General features: G+C 42.8%; 1 protein-coding gene and 1 long non-coding RNA gene across 4 annotated transcripts in view; both read right to left on the bottom strand.

Moving 5' to 3' along the window:
• Positions 1–3,575: 3,575 nt before the first annotated feature.
• Positions 3,576–22,653, bottom strand: part of LOC115167235 (cingulin-like protein 1) — a 38,541-nt gene continuing 19,463 nt past the window's right edge. For all 3 annotated transcript variants that reach the window (XM_029721443.1, XM_029721444.1, XM_029721442.1), the window contains exons 9-19: positions 21,409–21,615; positions 20,942–21,046; positions 20,670–20,822; positions 20,358–20,528; positions 17,291–17,452; positions 9,033–9,122; positions 6,948–7,031; positions 6,566–6,690; positions 6,082–6,190; positions 5,684–5,847; positions 3,576–5,299 (exon numbers count right to left, since the gene is read on the bottom strand). In XM_029721443.1, coding sequence (XP_029577303.1) covers positions 5,158–5,299; positions 5,684–5,847; positions 6,082–6,190; positions 6,566–6,690; positions 6,948–7,031; positions 9,033–9,122; positions 17,291–17,452; positions 20,358–20,528; positions 20,670–20,822; positions 20,942–21,046; positions 21,409–21,615 — 1,512 coding nt within the window. In that variant the 3' untranslated portion in view covers positions 3,576–5,157. The remainder of the gene's footprint in view (positions 5,300–5,683; positions 5,848–6,081; positions 6,191–6,565; positions 6,691–6,947; positions 7,032–9,032; positions 9,123–17,290; positions 17,453–20,357; positions 20,529–20,669; positions 20,823–20,941; positions 21,047–21,408; positions 21,616–22,653) is intronic.
• Positions 17,453–20,347, bottom strand: LOC115167236 (uncharacterized). Its single transcript, XR_003870461.1, has 2 exons — positions 19,124–20,347; positions 17,453–17,658 (listed from the first exon to the last, which is right to left on the bottom strand). It is a non-coding gene; the product is annotated as an uncharacterized LOC115167236 (long non-coding RNA).

The raw sequence follows: 22,653 nt of genomic DNA, 5'->3' as shown, positions 1-22,653 counted from the left end.
TTCCTGACTTCCCTGAAAAGTTGCATATCACGGGGGCTATTTGATGCTAATGCAGTACACCACAGGATGTTTTTGTGCTGATGAAGGGCAGTCAGGTTTGGAGTGAACCAAGGGCTATATCTGTTCCTGGTTCTACATTTTTTGAATGGGGCATGCTTATTTAAGATGGTGAGGAAGGCACTTTTAAAGAACAACCAGGCATCCTCTACTGACGGGATGAGGTCAATAACCTTCCAGGATACCCAGGCCAGGTCGATTAGAAAGGCCTGCTCGCTGAAGTGTGAATACAGTGGCGGTAAACCTAGGCATAGAGTGACGATGAGAGAGATATTGTCTCTAGAAACATCATTTAAACCAGGTGATGTCACCGCATGTGTGGGAGGTGGAACTGAAGGGTTAGCTAAGGCATATTGAGCAGGGCTAGAGGCTTTGCAGTGAAATAAGACAATAATCACTAAACAGAACAGCAATGGACAAGGCATATTGACATTAGGGAGAGGCATGTGTAGCCGAGTGATCATAGGGGTCCAGTGAGTAGCTAAACTGGCCGGAGACACGGCGATTCAGACAGCTAGCGGGCCGGGGATAGCAAGCTAGCAGAAGGGCCTTAGAGGGACGTCGCGACGGAAGAAGTCTGTTGTAGCCTCCTCGTGCGGTTCTGTCGGCAGACCAGCTGTGATCGATTAGTAGGGTTCCGTGTAGTAAAGGTGCCCCAGTCCAATTGGCAAAATAGGTACAGTGGCCCAAGAAAATGGCCGATGGACCTATTCAGCTAACAGTCCGATATGCTCTAGACAGCTAGCGGGCCGTGGCTAGCAGGCTAGCAGATGGGCATTCAGGGGACGTCGCAACGGAGGGGCCTGTTGGAAAAAAGAACCCTCGGGCAGATTACGTTGGTAGTCCAGTTGTGATGGATTAGCAGGGCTTCGTGTAGTGAAAGGGGTCCAGGCCAATTGGCAAAATAGGTATTGTAGCCCAAGGAGTGGCTGATGGACCTCTTCAGCTAGCCAGTAGATGGGACTAGCATGGGCTAGCTCCAGGCTAATTGGTGCTTGCTTCGGGACAGAGACGTTAGCCAGGAGTAGCCACTCGGATTCCAGCTAGCTAGATGCGATGATCCAGGTGAAAAGGTTCAGAGCTTGCGGTAAGAATCCAGGGATATGTAGAGAAAATAAGTCCAGTATGCTCTGGTTTGAATCGCATTGTGCAAACTGGGGAGAGATTTCGGAGCTAGAGGTTAGCTGATGACCGCTAGCAGTGGTTAGCTCACTACTAGCTAGTAGCTAGTTAGCTGGCTAGCTTCTTTTGGGGGATTCCGGTTCAAAGGAAAGAAAAATACTTTAGAAAATAGCAGATCCATACCACATTGGGTGAGGCGGGTTGCAGGAGAGTATATTGAAGCTGAGGTTTAGGAAAAATATTAAAAAGATATGCGAAGAAAAATATCTAAAAAGATATATACACGGGACACGGCAGGACGAGGACAAAAAGATGTCTGACTGCTACGTCATCTTGGATATTCTCATGTATTCTCATCTTGGATATTGCATGAGGTTTCAGATTTACTGTACTTGATAGTGCAATATTTGAGTTTCCAGTAATACAGTATCAATAACATTGTTGCGTCCGTTCTGGTTGAGAGAATACCAAGGGTATGCAAAGCTGTCATCAAGGCAAAGGGTGTCTACTTTGAAGAATCTAAAATCTAAAATATATTTTGATTTGTTTAACACTTTTTTGGTTACTACATGATTCCATATGTGTTATTTCATAGTTTTGATGTCTTCACTATTGTTCTACAATGTAGAAATAGTAAAACTAAAGAAAAACTCTGGAATGAGTAGGTGTGTCCAAACTTTTGACTGGTACTGTATGTCTGTAAATGAATTTGATCAAGCTATGTAGCCTATTGATTATTTCTTGATGAATAAATCAAGAAATAAGTTTCTCTGTAATACTAGCCACCTAGCAATTTTATGAAGTTGGCTTTAGCTAGCCAGCTAGATAGGTTCCCAATCTCCCAACTTCATAACTCGCTACCAAGCCATCAGGCTATACATCAAGTTAGAGTAGCTTGTCTAACTATTTTACCTGGCATGCCTGCTGACAAGGTTTCTAGACTTTAGAAGACACTAAAATTGCTTTTATTATTGGGTTATGGTACTACATCCCAGTGGTAGTTGTACTAAACTCCTAAGGCATAAAAGTTCTTAAAGAATCAATGTGCATTATTAAAATGAAAAGACTGCAGGAAAAAGCTGTTTCAGGCGTTTGAAAAATGCAACATTCTCTGAAATCTGGACCTCCCTCCCTCCACACTCATGTACTTCTTGCCCCTTCTAAACTAATGGGTGGATAATAATGGCACCTCTTCATCTTTACCATGTCATGCTTCCTTCCCATCTCACCAACAGGCAAGCATGCATTTTACCAGTTTAGAGAAGAATATCAATTTACACAATTTACAGCAGACAAAACAAAGCGAACATTCTGGATGTTGTACCTTCTAACGTGTGCCTTTAGCCTTTCTACAGCTAGAGGTCAGCAGAGTACCATGTGCAGTTTTGAGAAAGTTATAAATAGTTGGTCGGACCACTTCTTTTCATTGTTCAATATTATCTGAAAGAACAAGATATTCTTCAATCTCAACAAAAACATTCTAAAAGTTATACAATTGAGACTTGAGCTAAAAAAAATTGTGTCTGAGATCATGGTCCAATACTTTTAACTTTACAGAAAATCACCACAGCCACCATCCACGACAGCTTAATATTTTGTAATTGTGAAGTTACTACCTCATGACAGTTTCCCGCTCCCCACTTCCCTCTTTCACCAATTACTGCATGAGTTCAACCAAGCACGGGACAAGACTTTCAAGAATGGTCATTCTTTAAAGCCCTCACAAAAGCCCCACCCCGAGCAGTGCACTCCCAGTGTGTGTGTATACTGCTTGGGCTGACAGAGGGGCCCGAGATGATCCCCACGCATTTAAAAGGTTGATTTGTTTGTTCTCAACAGAATGGCGACAAATGCAGGTCACGACCTGGGAACAATGACCTGCCAGCCTTGCTGAGAGGATAAGAAAGCCTTGTCTCTACTCCCTTTCTTCCTCTGTAGTCAACTGTAAAATACATTTAAAAATAATGAAGTCATATCTCCTAATACAGCCTGATTTGCACCCTCCCACATATGGTGGGAGGGTGCATATCTCTTTAACACAAGGGATCAATCATGTCCTTTACCTGAGACCTTGGAGGACCTGCCCTGCTGTACTTTGGTGTCAGGTGCTGGACACAGAATCAATAGGCTTCAGCAGGAAAATACTGGCCCACTGAGCAACATATTAAATATGGAGGGGCTGATATTGACACAGCTGCTTTGGCCAGACAATAAAATAAGTAGGATGAATGAGGTCACACTGAGAGGATCATAAAGCATTCACGCACCCCTGAGGTCACTCCTTTCATCTTCCTCATACAACTAAACACTCTCCAAAGTTGCTTATTTTGTGTACCTAAATAGATTAGAAGAGACAGATGTGATCAGCAGTATAATTTACAGAGACAATAAGCATATGAGATTAACTAAGGATAACTTTATTTCATTTTAGCAGGGTTTTTAGTCTCAGCAAAGTACAGATGTGTACATACAGAGAGGTAGCGGCAGTATTTCTTCTCAACCCCCCCACTCCAAAACGACTGGAGGAGGCACACAGCCAAAGGCCTCTTCTTCATTTCATATGGCAACAGCCTTGGACGCCTTCAGAAATAATCCCTCACAGTGCAAATCATCACAGTGTAGCTAAACAGATCGATTGTCAATACAGCTCATCTGTAGAAATTCCCTCATCATATAAACTTGCATAACAGATAATATATAGGCACAACAGATGCTTATAACAGGTACTGACTGTATGGTCATATAGCATATTAATATGCTCCCACTGAGCCACATAGCAAATACAAACACAGGTGTTCAACAACAAAAATGATTGTTCATTTTACAGTAGATTGACTCGTATGTCCAATATTAACACTGTTTTGTTCTTGGAGGATATACCATAAACATAAATAGCTTCTTCTCACATTGTAACATGTTTCTGGTAAAAGTCATATTTCTATGAAATACAGAGATGAATCACTTTTAAGCAAAAGTAAGGAATGTGTTTGTTACTATAATGCAAAAAATGGACTATTGACGATTGAAACAATAATCTCAGGAGTAACAGAGCAGTCCCGGTAGTTAGTAGAAAAGCCCAACTAAAAATACACAGTACAACCTTGATTTGAGAACAGTGATCTAACCAGTCTTTATAAAAGTTATACTGTTTCTTATTTTAATAAAGGCAGGGTAGAATACTGCAATAAGTCAGGAGTCATAAACCTGAAAACAGAAGTGATAAAACAGAGATGTTTTCTGTAGACCACGCTAACATCATGGATGGATTACTATTCCTTATTCAGGTAAAAAAATATATATACAAAAAAGCATCTGTATAAAGAAGAATCCCTCATACAAATTTCCCTAAAAACATATTGCCCTTCATTCAGCCATTTCTTCATATATTCAACAGTAAATAAATAGCAAATATTTCACTCAAATCAATTTAAGGCCTTACACTCTGCCTGACTTCATTACAAAATTGAATTGATATTCTAATGCACAATACAAAAATGAATGTTTCAAATTACATTTGTTGCTATCAGACTTGATAAGCGGCTTAACATATTTGATTAAGGATATAACATCTAGTGAGGGATTAATACATTTCAAAAAGGCATAAGAGGTTGCAGAATGCTGTCCTTTACAGTGCATTACAAGGTGAATAATTGGATTCCCTTTACATCTCATTGCTGGATCATTCATAAGATGTAAGAAGACACGTGCAATGATTAACTAAGAACTTAGAAATTGTGCTGATAATTCAACTATTGCTAAATTATAATCAATCATTTACAAGACATTGTAATTAATCAATAACTATCTAACCATTCCCTGTCAATCTATGTACTGTGAAAGGAAGAGCAAACACACATCACTATGCTATTTGACCAATTTTCCAAAAGCACATCGTGACCTGAAAGTGGTCTCTCTGAATAGGAGTCAGTCCACTTGGTCCTTCTGTAGTTTTAGTAACATTGTCTTCATTGTGTTGGTTCACAAAGAGAATGTTGATATGATGTTGTCTTGGCTAGAGGAGCGTTTATAGCCAGATGAAGAGCGGAAGTAGGTCTCTCCGTCCGTGCTGATGTCATCCTCATCATCATCATCGTCCAGAGGAGCAGAGTTGGTCTTACGCCTTCAGGGAGGGAAACTAGTGTTATTCTGGGTGGAGGGCTGGGTGAGGTAGTTTACACAGTATGAAAGAGTTAGAGTTTGAGAGAAAGTGAGCTAAAGCCTACACACATTGCATTTTAATATGTTCGTGTTAGACTACATTGTTCAGGAAGGTGTGAGTAATACCCTAGAGCAGTGGTAGGGAATATGTCCAGATGTTTTACATAATGTGTGTGCCCCTGTGAAACTTCATAAGCATGTGCTTTACACTGTGGAATCTCTTGGTGCATGCTGTTAGCTTCAGCTGGCTAGAGCTGCATTACAATTAACTAGGTGAACAAATACCAAAGCAGAATGAGCATGTTCTTAGCGTCTTCTGTTAGCCATGTGTATTTAGCATTTTTACCTCATCTCGCTGCGCAGGGATTTGAGCTGGCTCTGGAGCTGCTCGTTGGCCTCCTGCTGTTCATCCAGGTCTCTCTGCAGCTTCTTCTTGCCGTGTTCCAGCCGGTCAATCTCCTCCTCCGCCTCGTCCATCTGCCTCTTCAGGGCCTTCAGACGCAGGTTCAGCTGCAAGAGGTACACTGAGGGTTAAAACAGCTGTGTGTGTGTGTGTGTGTGTGTGTGTGTGTGTGTGTGTGTGTGTGTGTGTGTGTGTGTGTGTGTGTGTGTGTTAGTTAAACACGACTGTGTGTGTGTGTGTGTGTGTGTGTGTGTGTGTGTGTGTGTGTGTGTGTGTGTGTGTGTGTGTGTATATGTATGTGTGTATATATATATATATATATGTGCATGTTGCATCCTGACCTGGTCCTTCTGATCCTGCAGTGAGTGGTGCTCTTCATCAACTTGCATCATCATCTCCTTCACCTTCCTATCCAGCCTCCGGTTCACCAGCTGCAGGTTGGCACGGTCCCTAGAAAACACAGCATCATGGGTAAGACTACCGATCTGCTACATGTCACATACTGTAGCAGTACATAGAACGCTCTGGAAACCACAAGGTAATTGGCCATATGCCACATACTGCATACATCTACACATAGTATGCAGTATGACCTAAGAATGTAAAACTAAACTAACCAACCCAATGAACCAAGGTTAAGTGCAATGTGACCTAATTACTCTGAGAGCCAGACAGCTTCTGTAATGAGTATGTAGGCAGCACTGGTCTCTATTGCAGGACCTCTCTTCTCCCTCCAACCCCTACCCCAACCCCACCTCTCCCTAGGAACCCATCCCTACCCCAACCCCATCTCTCGCTAGGAACCCAACCCAACCCTAACCGTACCGCTCCTCTCCCTCCAGCCTCTCCTCCAGCTCCAGGATCCGGCTCTCCAGCTGGCTCACCAGGCCCTCCTTGTTAGACTTATGGGATCCCTCCAGATGGGCAATTCTGCTCTTCAGGTCCTTGTTCTGTTAGAAACAGTGTGAGAAACAACTTTGATACACAGTCTTAGTTCTACTTTATTTAGCTAATGTTTTGGTCAACAAGACCATTTTCAGAGCAGGAGTATAGAGATGGAGACAGAGAAGGAAAGATAAAAGACAGAGATGGATTAGATGAGTGCATGTTTTGGTATGAGCCTAATGGACTTTTCACAGATAGACTGCTGTTGTTTCCCCCCAGATAGGAAGGGAGGAAGGAGTGGGCAGACCAGGGCAGTGTGTACCTGTCTCTCCAGAGTCATCTTGTCACACTCCAGGTCCTGTCTGCCAGCCCTCTCCTGCAGGAGTTCATTCCTCATCTGCTCTACCTGTCAACCAGAGCGGAGAGGACTGTCATCGCAATGGTTACACACTCTGAGAACACAATTATTATGAGAGGCTGCTTGTGTGTCGGTTGGAAGAACCCTTCCTGTATCTGTAGGTGTGCAGTTGTAGTGTCTTACTCAAGGTGGAAGGAGCCTGCCTGTAGCTAATTGGTGGTTTGGATATTGTTATTTGGTTGCATTCCCCTGAATTGATCTCACGTCAGCTCTCAGTAATGTACATTCAGATAGACTCAGAGTGGTAAATCAGTTATGATGAGAGAGAGAGAGAGACTAGTTCAAGAGAAGGGAATACAGAAGGGTATGGAAAAAAGACAACTAATCGACACATTTTTTGCAAGGGGAGCTTAGTATGGGTGATATTTTATGCCAATTAGTGTGTGACAGTGGGCTGCTCTGATGAACGATGGGCCACATAACTGGTGTGCCGGTGCAGTGCTTGAGGGAGCTGATTCAGCAGACTGGAACATACAGCAGAAACTAATCTGCTTTGTGAGAGACGGCGGGAGGAGAGAGGAGAGATTACTCTCATTTAGACAGGAGAAGAGCACCTGGTGCTAGGAGAGACGCAGGTGTTCTTCCTGCCGCCCCCGCCCCCCTTCACTTCCAGCCATCATGGCCATGCAGACCCCACTCTCTCCATCCCCCTCTCCCCCCGACCACCATATCCTCCAATCCTAACCCCATCCACTTCACTATGACTGTACACCACTCCACTGTTGCCTTGGCAACTCACCTTGGCCCAGTGTTGCGGTAATGCCACTTTGTCTAGTGCTACTCTTTTCTCTGTGCCAGGAGTTTCTTGCCTTTAAGGAAATGTAAGTACTTGTTCACTCCTTTTAGGCCTCTCATACTTTTGTTCAGGTCTTTACATTTCCATCCATTTCAAGGTTGGAGGACTGTGCAGACTTAGCCCTTTAATCTTACCATTGCGGGACAATGAACCTGACCGTAAAATAACTAGTCCTATCTTTGTTAGACATGAAGAATGCATCATGATTGCACTGGCAGCATGTAAATCAATGAGAGCACAGTGAATTGCAACAGGGCAGATCCTTGGAGGTAAATGCCCTTAGCACGTGTTGAATAATACAAAACACATCCTAGAGGAAAAAGCTTGTCCTGTACATTAATTGTATCTGGAATAATGTCACTTCCTCATGGCAAAGCACCGGACCAACAGTCTCCTGAGTTAGCAACCCTTTCTGACAACAACCCTTTCTTCTGGAAGCATGTACTCTTATCTCAATCTGAGTTTATAATGGCAACATCAGCAGGTTTATCAGAGGGGAAGGAAAGCTGCAGTGTTTAGGTCTGACTCCCTAGAGATGTGAGAACTATGATCAGCCACAAGAAATGGATTTGTCCCTGAGACGCAGTCACAGCTAAGTGAACTCCATAGCCATAAACTCGATACATTTGGCAGTGTGCATATTTTGGCTGAGGTGGTGCATTAAAAGGGGTCTTTTGTGACTGATGCATGAAAATTGGATTGGAGCTTTTACACCGAGCAGGCAGCCTGCCAAACTGAACGATTATGCAAGATCCTTTTACATGGCAATAACCCCTCTGCTCTCTCTAGAACACAAATTAACTGGGATAGTGGGATTTTTGGGCAGCTGTTCCATATGGGGGGGCCCACACACTCAATGAAGAATGGCTCGGTGTGTAGGTCTGTGTGTGTGGGTATTTGAGCTGTCAATGGCGGGAGGGGATGGCAGACAAGCACAAAGAACTGATACAGGGTGTAAGCTTAGATGTCACATTATGCCAAGCTGCTCTGGAATGACTGTACTTGAAATGCTTTCTGTCTTTTGCAGATGATAATGAAGTTAATGGAGTTTAGGAGTGTGACTCCCGGTCACAGGAGAGTCAGAGAGAAATTGGTGAAGGACCTTGGTGAACCATGGTTAATGAATGTTAGAATGCCCCACTGACTGGAGGTCAGTTAGAGTGGTCAGTCAGGGATAGTGGTAAGGGACTCACCTGTTCTCTGCCTCGGTCTATCCTGACAATCAGCAGGTCTCCACTTTGCTTTTCCTCATCCAGATCCAGCTCCAGCTGATTGATCCGGTCCTGCAGTACACAGCATCAACATGGTAATAACAATGTGATTATTATTTGGCCTTGCTGTAAACATGGGGTTGCTTTTCTGAATGACAGCTTTAGATTTCCTTCTGCAGTGTTTTGCCATCACACCACCATCAACAGCAGAGGCCTGCAGTACACATGACTTCTGTCTATAACAAACTCAGGAAAGAACCCAGCTAGCACATTTGGTTCCTTGGAAGTTGTGGGATTGTATGTTTTTGATTTCACATTGGTTATGGGAACAATGCCATATGTTTCCTGACCGGTAAAACTAAAAGTTTTTTTTAAACGTTCTGAGAACAGAACTAAAAATGTTGCCTGTTCTGGGAACGTGCATTTTTTGGTTGCAGGGAGGTCCTGAGAATGTTTTACTCTGGTTCCTTGAATGCTTTCCTAGGAGGTTTTATTAACGGTCTGAGAAAGGAATTTATAGGTTATTGGGAGGTTTTTCAATAATTTCATTAAAATGTTCACTGAATTGTTTAATAAGACTTTTAATAACACTGCTATCTTATTTTGCTTTAACCCTTTATCTCCAAGCACAGATAGGACACATAGAAATTCATTTCCTTAGGCATTAATCTTTTATTGTGACACGGCATCAGTGAGATTCGAACCTATAAATTGTTGCATCCCTGGTTAAAGGAAAGAGGTTATTTTTAGATATTGCAAAGAGAAACTAGAGAGTATAAAGCATTAACATAATGGAAACGGTTTATTTCCAACATGACAGCGGATACAACATAGCCAGTTCCAAGCTGAGTCCATCTGCACCCGCTTAAAGGTAGAACACTTGAATAACCTGGCCAACAACCAATGAGGGCCTGCCAATTAAGCTATGCGCATCGAATCAGATACATACTTCCAATATCACACACTGAACACATGCATACCATTTTAACCAGAAGCAGCATGTTATTATGCACATATCTCTCAAACACTACAGATCCTCCCCGGAAACTTCAACTAGTTGAGAACCTTGCTCTCTTATTTTAACTTCAACAATGTCCATTCTAAACAAACAAACAGCTCCTGAGTACATAACCCATTTACTGCATTTTAACATTTCCTTGTACGGGTAACAGGATTCTTCAAAACAAGTTGATACACATTTATTTGTAAAAAAAAAAAGAAGAAGATTCCCAGTAGTCCTTTTACAAGTCCAGCCTTTGTGGTGGGCGTTTGTTACGGACAGGACGGGGTCTCAGAACAACATTCTGAGGCTGTGGTAGAGGCATCTCAACTGCTTCAGCAGCTGTGCTCTGAGGCACATTGATCACATTGTCCATCTCAAAGTCCATATCAATGTCATTAACATCATAGTTCCAAGATCCTCCTACATAAAGAGAACCATCTCCCTGCGCAAGAGCATCACCTTGTCTCCTTGGCTTGATGTTCAACATCTGATTCACGTCTTTTCACACAGTCACCCTCAACATTAACCATGTATGTGGCAAGACCCAGAATCTTATTTATCACACCATTCAACCATTTTTCTCCTCCCCTGTAATTCTTTACCAAGACCTCTTGAACAACAGAGAAGGATCTGACGTTCTGTGGTTTGTCACTGTTGACTTGTGACCCCTTAGTCGGTTCACTCAGCGAGAACTGTGGTTTAACCAGGGACAATCGTGTACGAACCTGTCTCTTTAAGAACAGCTCTGCTGGTGTTTTGCGTGTACTAGTATGTGGTGTGTTGCGGTAGCCATATAGGACGTTAGCAACACAATACTGTAATGTCATACCACCTATTGCTCTGTTCTTAGCTAGCGACTTCTTAAGATTTTGCACTAGCCTTTCAGCTAACCCATTTGAAGCTGGAGGATATGCAGGTGGCATGGTAAGCTTGATACCATTCAATTTTAAGTATGTTTTAATTTCACAGGAAGTGAATTGTGGGCCATTATCTGTGACTACTTCCTGGGGCAGACCATTGGAAGCGAACAGATTTCTGAGCACCTCAACAGTTTTAGCTGAAGTAGTACTCTGCATGTGTAAAATTTCTGTCCATCTAGCATAAGTATCCATAACAACCAAAAACAATTGCTTGTGGGCTTCTGCAAAGTCTAAGTGAATTCCCGCCCATTGACCTGATGCCCATTTCCATGTACTGGTCATTTTGCATGCATGCTACACTTCTGCTTGCATATGTCACAGAGACTTAATTCAGTTTCAATATTTTCATCAAAAGTAGGCCACCAGAGAAGACTTCTAGCTAAGGATTTCATCTTAACTACACCCCAATCACTCATGTAGTTCTGCCAATAGTCTGCTTTGCAGGCTTTGTGGAATCACTATCCTGAAACGCCAAAGAATACAATGGAAAGTTCAAACTTCCTTTTGAAATAAGGTTTAAAGACTTCGTCTGGTGCATCTTTTGGCCAAACTGACATTACATACTGCTTAACCATTTTCAATACAGGATCTTTCTCTGTTTCAAAGCCTGCAAAACAGAGATGCTTGTTCTAGGTCCCAAGAAACAAAGAGATCTTCTGTTGAATCTGACAATTAATCTGGATGGTTGTACAGTCGTCTCAAATAAAACTGTGAAGGACCTCGGCGTTACTCTGGACCCTGATCTCTCTTTTGAAGAACATATCAAGACTGCTTCAAGGACAGCTTTTTTTCTTCTACGTAATGTTGCAAAAATCAGAAACTTTCTGTCCAAAAATGACGCAGAAAAATGAATCCATGCCTTTGTTACTTCTAGGTTGGACTACTACAAGGCTCTACTTTCCGGCTACCCGGATAAAGCACTAAATAAACTTCAGTTAGTGCTAAATACGGCTGGTAGAATCCTGACTAGAACCAAAAAATTGTATCATATTACTCCAGTGCTAGCATCCCTACACTGGCTTCCTGTTAAGACAAGGGCTGATTTCAAGGTTTTACTGCTAACCTACAAAGCATTACATGGGCTTGCTCCTACCTATCTTTCTGATTTGGTCCTGCCGTGCATACCTACACGTACGCTATGGTCACAAGACGCAGGCCTCCTAATTGTCCCTAGAATTTCTAAGCAAACAGCTGGAGGCAGGGCTTTCTCCTATAGAGCTTCATTTTTATGGAATGGTCTGCCGACCCATGTGAGAGACGCAGACTCAGTCTCAACCTTTAAGTCTTTACTGGTTCCCACGGGGGACCAGTACGGAAAAAAAATGTATGAAATGTATTCACTACTGTAAGTCGCTCTGGATAAGAGCGTCTGCTAAATGACTAAAATGTAAATGTAAAAATGTACTGAAGACTCATCTCTTCAGTAGGTCCTATGATTAAGTGTAGTCTGGCCCAGGGGTGTTAAGGTGAACGGAAAGGCTGGAGCAACGAACCGCCCTTGCTGTCTCTGCCTGGCCGGTTCCTCTCTCTCCACTGGGATTCTCTGCCTCTAACCCTATTACAGGGGCTGAGTCACTGGCTTACTGGTGTTCTTCCATGCTGTCCCTGGGAGGGGTGCGTCACTTGAGTGGGTTGAGTCACTGACGTGGTCTTCCTGTCTGGGTTGGCGCCCCCCCTTGGGTTGTGCCGTGGCGGAGATCTTTGTGGGCTATACTCGGCCTTGTCTCGGGATGGTAAGTTGGTGGTTGGAGATATCCCTCCACTGGTGTGGGGGCTGTGCTTTGGCAAAGTGGGTGGGGTTATATCCTACCTGTTTGGCCCTGTCCGGGGGTTTCATCAGATGGGGCCACAGTGTCTCCTGACCCCTCCTGTCTCAGCCTCCAGTATTTATGCTGCAGTAGTTTATGTGTCGGGGGGCTAGGGTCAGTCTGTCACATCTGGAGTATTTCTCTTGTCTTATCTGGTGTCCTGTGTGAATTTAAATATGCTCTCTCTAATTCTCTCTTTCTCTCTCTCTTGGAGGATCTGAGCCCTAGGGCCATGCCTCAGGACTACCTGGCATGATGACTCCTTGCTGTCCCCAGTCCACCTGGCTGTGCTGCTGCTCAAGTTCCAACTGTTCTGCCTGCGGCTATGGAACCCTAACCTGTTCACCGGACGTGCTACCTGTCCCAGACCTGCTGTCCCAGACCTGCTGGAACCCTGACCTGTTCACCGGACGTGCTACCTGTCCCAGACCTGCTGTTTTCAACTCTCTAGAGACAGCAGGAGCGGTAGAGATACTCTCAAAGATCGGCTATGAAAAAGCCAATTGACACTTACTCTTGTGTTGCTGATTTGTTGCACCCTCGACAACTACTATGATTATTATTATTTGACCATGCTGGTCATTTATGAACATTTGAACATCTTGGCCATGTGCTGTTATAATCTCCACCCGGCACAGCCAGAAGAGGACTGGCCACCCCTCATAGCCTGGTTCCTCTCTAGGTTTCTTCCTAGGTTTTGGCCTTTCTAGGGAGTTTTTCCTAGCCACCGTGCTTCTACACCTGCATTGCTTGCTGTTTGGGGTTTTAGGCTGGGTTTCTGTACAGCACTTTGAGATATCAGCTGATGTAAGAAGGGCTATATAAATAAATGTGTTTGATTTGTATATCTTTAGCAATGATTGGCAAGTCATCTATAAATTACACTCTATACACTGGATTTGGTGTAGGACCCCTACAATCACTAAGTGGGAGTCTGGACAATGCATCTGCATTGCCATGCTGCTCTGACGGTTTGTACTGTATCTCATATGTGTAAGTTGCTAAATTCAAAGACCATCACTGCATTCTAGCTGCTGCAAGTGTTGGGACACCTGTCTTAGGACCAAGAATCTTAAGAAGAGGCTTATGGTCTGTCAGCAAGGTACATTTCCTACCATACAGATACTCCAAACACCAGTCTTAGTACTTCTTTCACTATTTGAGAATAGTTCCTTTCTGTTTTGGTAAGCATCCTAGAGGCAAATGCTATAGGTTTCTCAGAACCATTTTGTGAGAAATCACTGCACCCACACTTACCGGTGAAGCATCACAGCCTACTGTAGTATGAGTGGTAGCTCCGGGTTGTAGTGAACTAACACCTGGCTAGTAAGTAGGTGTCTCTTAGCTTCCTCAAAAGTACTTTGGCTTTTCTGTGACCATTCCCATTTTACACCTTTCTGCAGTAGAGCGATCATAGGCTTAACTATGGTAGACAGATTTTGAATTTATTTGCCATAATAGTTTAAGTAACAAAAGAAAATACCTGAGCTCAGTGGTGTTTCTAGGAATGGGAGCCTTCTTAATAGCTTCAGTTTTCTGTTTCATGGGGTGTACCTACCACATGACCTAGATAGGCTATGCTGTTCTGGAAGAAATAACAGATAGAGAGCTATTAACCTTCAGATTGCAGACTTTCAGTCTTTTTAGCACTTCAAGATTTCCCATGTGCTCTTCTGTGTCACACCCTGTGATAAGTATATCATCAAGATAGCAGATTACCCCATCTTTACCTGGTAGGATCTGATCCATTATTTTCCGGGAAAATAGCTGGAGCACAGGCAACACCATAAGGAAGCCTGTTGACCCTAAACAACCCGTTATGTGTATTAATGGTGAGATAGTGCTTAGACCTCTCCTCTAACTGTACTGGCTGGTATGCCTGTGACAAATCCAGCTTTGTAAACTTCTCAACCTGTCAGCTTGGTGAACAACCTGCGTTTTTGATAACGGATACTGATCTACTTCCAGCCACGGATTGATAGTTACCTTGTAATCTCCACATATTCTTATAGTATTGTCTGTTTTCGGTATACACACAATTGGAGCAGCCCATTCACAGTAATTAACTGGAGTTTGGACCCCTACTGACTCCAACACGACTAGCTGTTTTTCAACAGCTTCTCTAAGTGCATATGGCACTGGGCGAGGCTTGCAGGACTAGTGCTCCCATTACACTTGACCTTGACTGAGATTTTCCCTCTTAGATCTAGTGACTCTTTACTGTACGTTTTTAACACAATTTCACCTTTTTTGAACCTGCAGTTATACAACCTCTCTGATAATACAGAAACTGCTGCACCTGTATCAACTTCCATTTTGAGTCTCACATCATCTACCCTTCAATACACATAGTACGGTTTAGTAATGTCTTTACCTGTATCTAATGTAAACAGTTTAATTGCTTTTACGTTACCCAACTCATAGTCCCACGGGGGGCCAGCACAGAAAAAAAAGTATGAAATTGTATGAAATGTATGCATTCACTACTGTAAGTCGCTCTGGATAAGAGCGTCTGCTAAATGATGTAAATGTAGTCAGTGGTGAAAACAGCTGCTGTCCCTTGATCAGATGTCTCACTCTCATGTGAGATGTAATGCTCATCATCACTCTGGCGCTGGAGTGTGACGCAATGTTCATCTCTGTTGCAATGACGTTCTTGCCTCTCTCTCGCTGGTGCTCGTTGCCCTGGTGCTGATCATCATTGCTCCTCTCGTCTTCCTGCAGTCGCAGTAAGGAGGCCTCTCCCTCAGTAGCATCCATTTGTTCCATTTCGTTTGCTTCGTGTAATTTTTTACCACTTGACGTGAGCGGCATGCCCTGGCTATGCATCCTTTCTTCTTGCATTCCGACACTCAAAATCCTTGTATCGGCACCCATTCTGGCTTGTGCTCTTTTCCCGCGCAATGGTAACATGGTTTACCTGTTGCCTCCGTTTTCTTGGCAACGCTTTTCTTCTCAACTGCATTTGCTTTAAAAGTATTTTGTGAAAACTACTGTGTACTTTCTTTGTTACTTCAAAAGGAAATCCCATATCCACAGCAAGTGCTAATGTTAATAAGTATTTTGTGTGAGCTACGTTTAGTAAACAGTCTCTCAGCTCTGCACTTTAAACACCACACACAAATCTATCACGTAATGACTCAAGAAACTGACCAAATTTACATGTGGCTAATGCTTTTCTTAAACTAGCCAAGTACTCACTAATCGACTCTCCCTCAAGTTGACTCCTTGAATTAAATTTGTATCTTTCATAGTGACGTAGTGACTTTTCAACAGCGCGACCAACTCTGTCAACATTTTTTTACTTGGTTTCTGTGGAGCACATACGTCCATTAACAAATTGTGAGACTTTCTGCCAACAATCGTAAGAAAAATTGCTTTTGACTTATCATCCTCGTACTTGAGCCCATTAGCTTCAAAATATTGTTCCGACCTTTCCAAATAGGCTTTGAAACTTTCCTCACTTTTCTCGAAGTGAAAATCCTCGGCCTTGCCGGACACCATCTTCGGTGCTAGCTTTTCTACACAGGCTGTCTCGACAGAGCTCCGCTCTGTTCCCCTACAGACAAAAACTCTGGTACCTTGTCGCCAATCTGTTGCATCCCTGGTTAAAGGAAGCGAGTTCTTTTTAGATATTGCAAAGAGAAACTCGACAGTATAAAGCATTATCATCACAAAGACGGTTATTTGCAACATGACAGAGGATACAACATAGCCGGTTCCAAGCTGAGTCCATCTGCATCCACTCAAAGGTAGCACACTTGAATACCCTGGCCAACAACCAATGAGGGCCTGCCAATTAAGCTATGCACATCCAATCAGATCCATATTTCCAATATCACGCACTGAACACATGCATACTATTTTAACCAGATGTGCATAATAACATGCTGCTTATCTCTCAAAAACGTCAATAATCTTCTGTTCTCTATCAATGGAATTAGTCCACTCAGCAAGTACTGAAATACCCACAGAACAACATTGTTTCTTACCGTTCTCTGAACTATTTGAGAACATGCCCAATGTCAAACCAGTTGGCAAACGTTCCTAGAACATTACGAGCATTTTTACTAAATGTAACCATGTTTGAACTTTTAGGAAACATTCTGTTAAAGTAATGAAATAGCAAGAAAATTATGTTATCTTGTCAAGTTCCTTAAATGTGCTAAGAATGTTCTAAAACCAAGAACTATCCTGCACCATTCCCAGAAAGTTGTGGGAAGGTTGTATGCAAAATAACCATAGGACAACCCTGCTCTCACCAAGCTCTGAGAAACATGGTTCTCAGAACATTATGTGCTAGCTGGGAACTGTTCCTTCCTCAGGACTGGAGTACAAACAGAGACGAAATGGAAGGACTAGCATAGACTGAAGACTCAAAGATAACCAATTAATACAGCACAAAAAGTCTGACACTTTAAATGGCAGAAGAAAGTCTCCATGAACACATGTATAAAGTGTATAATTTATAGACAATGGGAAATGAATAATTAAGATATTCCTCCATACCTCCATGAGTTTGACCTGTCGGATTTTGTCATCCTTGGAGTGGGCTTTGGTCTCTGCCTCCACCTCCAGGTGGTAGACTTTCTGCTCCAGGGCCTTCTCCTTGAGCACCGCATCATCCCTCTCCCTCTTGCACTCCCTCAGGTCTTCTTCCACATGGCTCAGCTGCAGGACACACACCACACATACTTTTAAAACAGAATGGGAATGAACAACAGGTTTTGTGAATGCCTCCTACTCAGTTACCAGTACGCCACAGCGAACAAATAAACCACACCTGTCATACTGTTACAGTAACATCCATACCTGTCATGTCTGCTTTAGCAATGCAATTTCAGCAGTGGTCACAATATGCCATCTGTTCCTTTAACCTCTACGGGCCACGGGGGCAGTATTGAGAATTTTGAAAAAAATATGTGGCAATTTTTAACTGCCTCCTACACCAACTCAGAAGCTAGGATATGCATATTATTAACACATTCGGATAGAAAACACTCTGAATTTTCTAAAACAGTTTGAATGGTGTCTGTAAGTATAACAAAACTCATATTGCAGGCAAAAACCTGTGAAAAATAGATTTAAAAAAATGAGAATTTTGTGACTGTACTATTTAGTGTCATTGTTTTAAAGATACCACAGTGAGAAAGGATTCAGTTCGCAACTCCTACTGCTTCCACTAGATGTCAACGATCTTTAGAAAGTTGTTTGAAGCATCTGTGATAAATACACACCGAATTAGAAAGCTTACAAGTTGACACGTCATCACTTCATTTTTTGCGCCTGCGCATGAATCTGAGAAGAGTGCCTTTGTCATTATCGTTTATTCTAGACACTTGATAGGTTGTGTGAAAATATTACTGATGTTTACTGATGTTTCACGTTAAAAATGGAACAAAAGATTAGTGCTAAACAACGTTTGACATGTTTAAACAAACGTAAATAGATTATTTACTAGGTTTTCTTTAGTTTTTCGACGTGACTTTACACTGCCCACCTCATTTTGTGGGAGCCTACTGAACGCTAACTATTTGGACATAAATTATGAACTTTGTCAAAAGAAACCACATTTGTTCTGGACCTGGGATCTCTGGCAGCGCCTTCTGATGGAGATAATCAAAGGTAAGGGGATATTTAGAATGTTATTATCGATATTAGATGATGCTAATGCTAACGGTATAGCTTAGCTTAGCTTAGCATATAGCTTATTGTTGTTAGCATAGTACCCAGTTTATACAAAATGTGATTTCCCAGTAAAGTTATTTTGAGATCTGGCCCTTCGGTAGCAATTACGAGATGATAATATATTATTCTTTGAATGACAATATTATAATTTACCAATGTTTTCGAATAGTAATTCCGTGATTTGTAATGCTGGATTCACTGGGTGCATTCGAGCCGAAAAAAATTCTGAATTTCACCGCGACTGTAAATGCTGTTTTTGGATATAAATATGAACTTGATGGAACTAAAAATGCATGTATTGTATAACATAATGTCCTATGAGTGTCATCTGATGCAGATTGTCAAAGGTAAGTGCATAATTCTAGCTAGTTTTCTGTCTGTTGATGCCCTTCTTTGAATTGGCTAAACATTACACGCAGCTATTGTCAATGTACTCTCCTCACATAACCTAACTTTATGCATTCTCCGTAATGCCTCTGAAAATCGGACAGCGTGGTTAGATTTAGGAGATATATCTTTCAAATGGAGGAAAATAGTTGATTATTTGATTTTTTGAAATGATTACTCTTGCAGTTTTGAATTCCCCGCCATGGTCACATGACAATGAATCCCAATACCGGGATAAGATCGGGATAAGATCCTCAACAGGTTAACAATAGTGACTTGAGAGAAACTTTCACAAACACTAGCCTGGCGAGTGAAGAAGATGAAAGAAAAAAATAAATTTGTCTTTAGCAGGTCTTAATGGGCATGCTTATAAGATAGATGTGGGGGTTGGGACAGACTGGAGATCTGAAGCAGATGAAACAGTGACCTCATCACCAGGCCTTAGAGGAGTGGATCAGCCGGGAGGAGAGGAGGATGTGTGGTCAGTCATTCCACCTCTCACAACAATGGCACTACATCCCCCTCTTCCTGTAGACCGGCTGGACAAAGATACATCAGCATGTCCCATCTGTGCATATACATTACGCTGGGTAGACTACAACACAAAGATGAACCCTTAGCAGCAAGGAACATTTCCATGGAAAAAGGGAGCACAATTCCAATGGAGTTTGGACTGTGTTGGACTGAGTCTGGCCACCTGTCTTTAACCTACTGTAGGAAATAGATTTTCTTTAATGACATTCTGCAGGGGTTAGTAACCCAGGCACACAATGAGGGAGAACATTATTAGATAAGCAATGCTTATCCCATATTCAACAAAAACATTCCAAAGTGTTTAGTAGGTCAAACCATACCCAATGAGCAGTGGCCCTGGGTTCTAACAACATTATGTGGGACAGACCACAACTACTAAGGTTATAGCTAGATTGTGAAAATGAACCATAGTAATTATAAAAACATTAGCTGGAGAATTCCTCAATTGAGGCAAAATGCCATGAAGAACTATAGAGGCTCACTCCAAATTACATAAGCATACCTAGCTACAACTCCCTTAATGTATGAGAACAATGGATGTAATGTAAGATAAAGTCACAGCTAATACTTTAATATTTTGTTCAATTAAAAAGAGGTTCATAAATAAATCCTAGTGTCTGAAGTTCTAGATTGCTGAAACATGCGGATGCTTCAACAATAGAAAAACAATGATTCAGATTTCTCTTCCCACCCTCCAGAGCTCCAACTCTTCATGCTAAACCACAGATTTCTATGAAAATATACATTATCTAACCTCTTTAACCCTGTAATATCACCAGGCCACCAGGCATCTCTATAGCTGTGACCTTCTGGTCCAGTTCAGGGCAAAGGAGAAGTATAAGAGAGGATAGGACACACATTCCAAAGCCATGACCTCACTGTACAAACCCTGAGTGGGGGTTTACAACACACTGAGTCAGGACAATGGCTCATCCTCCATTGCCATGGGCAGCACTAGCCAACCCACCTCCTCCTGCAGGGACTTAGCAGCCAGACAGGACTTGTCCAGCTCCACACCCCGTTCCCTCAACTGCCTCTGAAGCTCAGCCAGCTCCCGACGGTTCTTCTCCTTGTACACATTTATCTGCTGCTGCAGCTCCTGGGTGGACGACTGAGAGGCCTCCACGATCTCACTCATCTACAGGGAGAGAGGGAGAAGGTAGAGTTAGCCTTGCTAACAAACAAACAGACATGCATGCACACACTGACACATGCCTGTGGTGTGATATTTGATTGACTAAAGCAAGGATGTCCGAAGGTCTTTAGTTGGTTCACTCACCTCCCTCTGTAGTTTATCCACTGTGCGGTCCAGCAGACTCCTCTCATCCTCTATCTCATTCTTAGTGTTCTTGAACTGTTCTTTTTGACTCCTCTCCTCCTTCAGCCTCTCCTCCAGCTCTCTGTGGTCATGATTCAGCTTGGTCAAGTTCCTCTGTAACAGAAAGAGTTTAGAAAGATCGGTCAGAATGATAAGGAGGACCAGTACTTATGCTTTATTATTCTCACCAGTAAATTCTCCCGAGCTTGTGGTCAAAGCCTGGTCAGTCTTACCTGTACATCCTCTAACCGGGTGGTCAGAGCACGGTTGGCACATGACATCTCCTCCTCCTGCTCCTTGATTTCTTCCAAAGACTCTTCCAGCTGCCTCTTCTCTCTCTGTGAGCTCACACATACACATATGCACACACCAGCATAAGACAATAGGTAACAGATCTGATCTTCAATGTGAAAAGTTTTATTACTGTCAATCTGATTGACACTCCTGTGCAGTTTACAGTGGCTCTCCTTTATATAACTAGCAGCTCATGTTACACCTGAGGATCTGTCTTTTTCAGCCATCTATTTCCTGTGTTTGAGGGACGTAAATCCACTTTCCACTTAAATCTTGGAGTATCTTCATCCACTGACCAACAGTTGCATTTATTTATTTATTGTTCTAACATTTAAAAAAATGTTAGAACAATTTCTATGACCGTTGCTACAATAGTTACAGTAAATTAGGTTTCTCTATTCCTCACCTCAAGCCGGCCGACTCTATCCCCCAGCTTGCTCTCCTGTAGCTTGGCATCATCGATGATGCGGTTGAGTTTGGCCACTTCGTTCTCCAGCTCCTGTGCCCGCTTTCTCAGCTTCTCGGCCTCCTGGCTAAGACGTCCCGCCTGGCCCTCCACTGCCCCCTTGGCTGCCTCCACTTCAGCCTTCTCCTTGCTCACTGCAGCACTGCTCTGGAGAGCAGACAGAAGGGTCAGTGCAAAGTAAATACAGGGTCGAAAGATGCAACGTTGCACAGAAAAGGACGCAATACTGGCTTGACAACTGGTTAAAAACAAAAGTCTACGGTCTTATTTACAAGGCAACTCAAATTCCTTCACAACTCCTCCGCAAAGAGACTCCCAAAACAATTCCTTCATAACAAGCTCAAGGGGATTTAAGAGGTGGATGCATGACAATAAATCTAAGCCTCCATTCACCTCCCATTGAACTGCCTCTACTGATGTAGTTTTGCCCAAACAAAGACAGCATGTTACCCGCAAAAGGCTGGGAAGATTGAGGTGAATGGTCCAGTCCAGTAAATCTGCCCACTTCATTCTGAGTCCCCTGAGCATGACCAACACCAATGTCTCAATGGCTTTACCTGCAAGAGTTGTACAGTTGTGGAGCTGCTGCTTAAGCCTTATGGCTCTCGCTTGTTCACCGCTTGTCACTAAACATGATCAAATTCCATAATTAGACGACCCACTGTTGGTGGCAGCCTGTCTTTGTATGAACTTGGCTGCTGTGGCAGGACAGTGTGAAAGAAGGTGTGTGCTTTGCCTCTGCCCAGTTTTATCAATGGAGAGCCTGCCCTGGCTAGCCTGTCTGGGCTGCTGCTGTCCTAAGGGAGAGCAGTCAATGCACTCTGGGAAACCTGGATTCTGACTTCATGTAACCTCTCAGCTGACAAAAACACACAGCACTATCTAGGCCCGCATTAAGTTTTGCATAGAAAAACAGATAGCAGGTGTTTCTGTGATGATGCTGTCAGAGAGGGATGTACTTTATATCCTGAAAGTGACAGTTTAAGAAGATATTGTAGCAGCCAGGCTCCCACATATTTGTTCAGAAACGAGAATATCTGGAAATGAGCCTATGCTTGACAGAATGCCAGACAACAGGTTTGACAGTTTCTTGTTCTGTTTACTACAGTGAGGAATGCCAATGCAGCACGCCTCCACAGAAACAACCAGGTACTGACGTCCATATGGGGTTCATTACTGATACAA

This window comes from Salmo trutta, chromosome 29 (genome assembly GCF_901001165.1).
Source record: "Salmo trutta chromosome 29, fSalTru1.1, whole genome shotgun sequence".
NCBI classification, from domain to species: Eukaryota; Metazoa; Chordata; class Actinopteri; order Salmoniformes; family Salmonidae; genus Salmo; species Salmo trutta.
Note: the sequence above shows the minus strand (reverse complement) of the source record. Positions and strands in the feature narration are given on the sequence as shown.